Source organism: Cydia fagiglandana, chromosome Z (genome assembly GCF_963556715.1).
Source record: "Cydia fagiglandana chromosome Z, ilCydFagi1.1, whole genome shotgun sequence".
Classification (NCBI taxonomy): domain Eukaryota; kingdom Metazoa; phylum Arthropoda; class Insecta; order Lepidoptera; family Tortricidae; genus Cydia; species Cydia fagiglandana.
In genome coordinates this window covers 29,420,571-29,426,709 of record NC_085959.1, presented here as the reverse complement: position 1 = coordinate 29,426,709, position 6,139 = coordinate 29,420,571, and the positions used below count along the sequence as shown (strand labels likewise).

At 39.3% G+C, this 6,139-nt stretch overlaps 1 protein-coding gene across 1 annotated transcript; it reads right to left on the bottom strand.

The window, feature by feature from the left end:
* Nucleotides 1–660: 660 nt before the first annotated feature.
* LOC134679157 (TAR DNA-binding protein 43-like) lies at nt 661–2,409 on the bottom strand. The gene has a single exon (XM_063538028.1). The coding sequence runs from the start codon at nt 2,283–2,285 to the stop codon at nt 939–941; it is 1,347 nt and encodes a 448-aa protein (XP_063394098.1). The 5' UTR covers nt 2,286–2,409; the 3' UTR covers nt 661–938.
* Nucleotides 2,410–6,139: the final 3,730 nt, after the last annotated feature.

Genomic DNA, 6,139 nt, shown 5'->3' with positions numbered 1-6,139 from the left:
TTGTATTACTGCATGAGCAAATAAGATTGTATGGTACACATACTAATTGTAAGTATATATGTATTACAATTTTACCTCGCATCTTTTCCAAGCATGTAAACAGCTGCTGTAGTTTCTTCAGGCATCACTATTGGAATCCCAGATTTCACATGTTATATCTGAAAGTAATATAACAGAACTAATAAATTTTAATTCAAAATGAACTAATTATTATGTAAAACATAGTAATTTGAATATTCACAGTGGGTACATATTTATTCCATGTCACATTGCTACCAATTCATAAAATGCTTATTGCTAGAGGGGTGGGAATAGACATAACAACAAATGGTAATCATCCATATATCTCAAGTGACCCTCACTGAACATACTGTAACCACTCACCATATTCCAGCTTGTTGGACCTGGCTCAGACTTGCCTCCTGCGGCTGAAGCACACCCACACACACCTGCGCACACCACGCCCATGGCATCCTGCTCTTCATTGAATAATATAAGGAACCTTCCAGTCACAAGTGAAACATTCATTCCTACATATTCAATTCCCAAGGATAAAACATTCCCAGTATCATATTCCATATTGACTGTCATACGTCCAAGATTTCAAAATATTACCCAACATAAGAAAATCACTCCCTCTTTTCAAAATTAAAACATCCATCGCAGAATACATACTTATTTATTAATATAATACCCTCAGCACTCCACTTCACAAAATAACACACTGCTTTTATCAGCTTACATAATTAAAATACAATCAGCACATGAGATATTTTTTTTCATGTGTTATTAAAATCACTTTAAAAGTTAAGTAATTCTACATGTTGTTTGACTTTGAATTTGGAATAATAATTCATTGATAACACTCTGATCTTAAGCTAGTGATGACCATATAAACATATATGAGCCAACATGTACCACTGCAGTACTTGCTCACCTCATGTCTGGGGCTTGTTGTTGTTCCATGCACTGCTTGACGCAGGAGGGCCTGACCCGTTGTTGCCGTTACCTCCCCAGCCACCTTGCCCGTTTGACCAGTTCCCTTGGCTCCAGTTGCCACTCTTATTGCCATTCCAACCTTGGTTGCCACCTCCTTGGTTCCATGATGGAGGAGGACCACTCTGACCCCAATTTTGATTGCTATTCCAATTTTTTCCTGAATTGCTTTGAGGTGGACCCCCTTGCCAATTAGGGCCCCCATTACCAGGTCCTCCGAGAAATCCTCCCCATCCTGCTTGATTTAATGCAGCTGCTACAAGACTTATAGGTAAATTGAAGTTGGCCGGTGGGCCTCCGTTTGGATTGATGCCCAAGTTTTGCATATTTAGTGAGTCTATGTTACTACTTCCACCAGAATTATTTGATCCCCCAGAAGGACCTGATCTGTTTCCATCCCAGTTATTAGGTCCATAACCATCATCCTTCCAATTTTGGTTAGATTTAGCTTTAATCTTTGGTGCAGCACTGGAAACAGACACTGATGCTCCTTTAATAACATGGTCTTCACCACATAGGCTTTGAGCTACTTCGGGGTCCAAAAATGTGACAAATCCAAATGCTCGGAATGGTCTTGGAACAAAGACATCTGTTACCTCTCCAAATTTGGAAAAATAATCTCGAAGATCATCAGCGGTCATATCCTCAGTACATCTTCCAACAAATACTTTACATGGCATTTGAGGAACTACTCCTTCTTTGGAGTTAGGAATTCGCACATCTACCCAACGCCCTTCTATGTTATGCCTTTGAGCCAAAGCTCTCATTTGAGATACATATGTCGCAAAGCGAATGAAGCCAAATCCCTTAAAGGTACCATTTTTATCCCTCTTAAGCTGAACCATAACAACTTCACCAAATTGTTCAAAGTATTGCCTTATGGACTCTTCTGTTGATTTCCATGGTAATCCAAGACATATTAAATCAGAACAGGTAAGTTTTTTCTCAAGACGTTTTGTTTTTGCAGCAGAGTTCTCTGGAGAGACATCTTCCATCTTACGTTTGTTTTCTTTGGGGAAAACGCAAATATAAAGATGCTTACCCCAGCCGGCATCATTTGGAGGGTGAAGCTTGCCATCACTCAAACGAATTCCACGGACAGATTTACTTTCAGGATGACGGTACTTCAAGCCGCATGCTCCAGGAAACTGCGCTACTAGCGTTGACAGAAGTAAGGCGCCATCAAGTTCGCAAGGAATTTCTACAGCATTAGCGTCATCTTCGTCTTCACTGACTCTAATGTACTCAAAGAGATCCTCATTATAGTTACTTCTACTTTTTGAGTTCATTTTTAAATCTGATTTTAACTGTATATACTTATTTTCTTCAATATTAGAGTATATTTACGGCTTTCAACGTAATCGATTTTATATTAATGTAATGGCCGACATCTCGTCTCGCCAGTCATTTATTTTTTTATTATTTTTCTGGTTGGGTTGAGGTTGCCAGTAGAATGAAATGAATGGGAACGTAAGTGAATTTGCCAACAAGGGCGTTATTGTAGCGCGGATATTTCTAGCGAATTATTTTGAATGGGGAATTGCTGGGGACTGACGCCAATTTCTTTTCTGATGAAATCGTTCGTTTTGATCAACCCGTCTGGAATTGCCTTAAGCCTCCTCCACACTCGTGCGCGAATCGCGGCGCGAAGCCGCGAACGCGAGTGTGGCGTCGATTTTCGCGGACAGCGAAATCGACTCCACACTCGCGTTCGCGGCTTCGCCCGCGATTCACGCGCATAGTCTGGAGCAAGGCCTGTTCACTTCCTAAGAAAGTTAAGTAGCTAACACACTATCGCACCGCACCAAGGTCATTGTGGGACGCACCCATAAGTAAGAGGGAGAAAGGGATATCGCTTTCTCCCTTTTACTTATGGGTGCGTCCCACAATGACCTTGGTGCGGTGCGGTAGTGTGTTAGCTACTTTATGTCCCCAAATAATTGCGCATGTGTGCGCCTTAAGCTTCTATGGGTGCGTTGGCCTCCGGGAAAAAGTTGCGAGTAATAAAAATAAAAACATTTTTCTACAGCAACATTGCTCCCAACTCTGATTTAAATTATCACGAATTTTATACAATATTAATCATAAAACGGGACTTAAAACGCTTAAAACTTAATTACATGCAATTAAGTTTTATAATGAATATTTGCTTCCAACTGTCTTTATCAATGTTCATAAAATATATGGAGGGTAGGTACGTCTACCCACCATAATAAAAAATATATTTGTCAATGACTCTGTCCAACTGCTGTGGTTAAAGTTCATAACGAAACTTTTATTTATTAACTCTTTAAATAATACATACAACGTGTACCGCTACGTACCACTTAAGACTGTAAGTCTGTACCTACATGGATTACAGCAATGCACATAGAAAATGTGCTAAATGCGGAGCAACGGCTGTTGAAGCAGCCAGAGTGAAATTTACAACTTTAGTGGGTTCAGAAGGAACCGAGTCATAACGCATCTGGAAAGCGTATTAATTAACCGTGAAGAAATGTATGAATACAAGTTGGAAATCTGTGTAAAATGCCGTGTGTAAAGTGTAGTGTATCTGTGTGTAAAGTGTAATAGGTAGGCATGCCTGTTATTTGTATAAAAGGTACTGAAAACTTTGTGAATGCACTTTATTAATGTCTATTTTTTTATTAAGTTGCCAGTTGCCAGTTTTCAGTGTATATTTGTATATGTAAAACATTTTTTAATAAATAATATATATAATGTTATAAACATAAACATGCCTTTTATTTAAATCAATTGATAATACTACAAACAAGGGGTAATATTTGCATCTTGCATATATTTCGTGATATAAAGATAACAAATATGTTTATCAACAGAATTACTACCTACCAATACCCGCCAGGCTAAACCGGTTGTCAACTTTAGTTCCATTGCTACACAAAGACGGCGCCACTAGTATAAACGTATAAACGGTTGGGGACATTTTTTTGTATGGAGTTACCGTTCTTCTCCTAGTGAGTATTATATTCTTTGGTCTGGAGGGGGCTTTACAGCTAGCTGTACGGTGCGATCCATAGACTTATAATATATAGAGACGGTGTCTCAGCGAGCTGTCACTGTTGCCACTTTTGTTTAGTGTACGATTAACAATTTAACACCACCTTGCTGTAGCCATGTCGATACAGTCATATCGATAAACTATCGACATTTCTTACAATTTTAATTTTTCTTCAAAGGTTTGACGATATCTAAAATGAACAAAAACGCTTTTATTCTTTATTGTGGTTATCAGATCACAATTTTATCGTCACGCCCCAGCAGGGAACCAAGGGAAAGTTCAGATATTTAATTAAAATACATAAATACCTACTAAGATATGTGTTCCGCAATAATTGAAATATTTTATTATATTCTAATATATTTATTATTCATTAGCATTTCAATTATGTATATGTTTAACGAAGATATTGAAGCTTCAATTAATAGCTATTTCGTTCCGCTGTGTAGCGTTTATCGATATATAACATGATTAAAATCGACTTTTCACATCCCTAAAAGAGCACACATACACGTTTTTACGCAAACATACACAGCCTGGATGCATCAAAAAAGGCAACACTTGATTTGAAGTTCACCTTGTCAACAGTATGGTTGTCCTTTTTTGACAAATGGCATTTTTAAAATAGCGAGGAGAGAGAAATTATACTAGTTGCTGCGCCGTCAAAGAGAACAGAAAGCGTAGGGGCCTTGGTGCGATCCTACACTACAGACTGCCGTACTCGTCCGCCAGCAGTGAACTCCTCAAGTGATACCTAGTCAATACCTAGTGCTCGTTACGAGTGTGGAGTGGGCTTAACTCTTCCAGAAGCCCGCACCACGTGCGCCAAGCCGCTAATGCCGGCTACATACGTAACGATAAATCGTTGCGATAAAACTGTGCAGTCCGACTGTGCAGATAAATCGAACCGTGTTTATGACAAATCGTTACCATAATCGACATACACACGGTTCGATTTATCTGCACAGTCGGACTGCACAGTTTTATAGAACGATTTATCGTTACGTATGTAGCCGGCATAACGCGTGCGGAGTCGACTTCACAAGTCTGCGAAATCGACTCGGCGCGAAGCCGCGATTCGCGCAAGAGTGTGGAGTGGGCTAGACTGTGCAAGTATTATTTTTATAATAACATAATGTCAAAGTTTGTTATTTAAAATAACAGTTTAACAGTCTGATCTAGAAGTAAAAATCGCTGCGTACAGCTTGGCAAATAAGAGTAGAAATTAAAAAGTGGCAATACTGTAGTGTCGTCCCGTTTTCTTATATGAATTGGTTAGAAAGGGACGACACTAGAGTGTTGCTACTTTTTAATTTCTACTCTTTTTTGCCAAGCTGTATATAGTTTTCGTGGTCTACCAATTTCATTATAAAGCCTGACCAGAATATAGAGGGCTCTATTATTCTCATTAGCATCAGCAATTATAGTTGGTCAAGCAGATTTTGTCAGTAGAACAAGGCGGCAAATTTGAAAAAGGTGCGAAGGGATATCGTCTCATAGAAAATTTGAATTTCGCGCCTTTTTCTACTGACAAGATTTGCTTGACCATCGCCGTCGGCCGCCCGCCATCGATCGAAAAGATGGCACCATGCCTTTGGCCTATACAGTGGCGGATTTGCAGTCATTGCCGCCCTAGGCCCTGTAGCCGCCCCTTTCTCAGCACCCATCATATTGACTACACTTTAAATGATTTCTTGCTATCAGCGAATTTTTTTTTTCACAATTTGCCGCCCCTAATATCTTGCCGCCCTAGGCCCGTTAGGGCAAATCCGCCACTGGGCCTATACACGAGTAGATGTCGTCACTTTTTGATATTTATCAAATTTAACACATATCAGTGAAAGAATAAGGATTAAAGGCAAATGGCGTTCTAAGAGTTTAAAACATCTGTCGAAAGATGACAATAAATTTGCTGTGTTACAAATCTCAGCGAGAAGCGGGGTTGCCGGCCGCGTATCCTTATCGACCTCGCTACGCTCGGCCATTTATTTACTAATATCTACTTGGCCTGCAACCCTTCGTTTCCCGGCCTCGATAGTAATGTAGAAATAAACAGCTATTAAATTCATCAAAATAAAAATTAATCAAAAACAACAATTACATATTTTTTCTACAAAGATT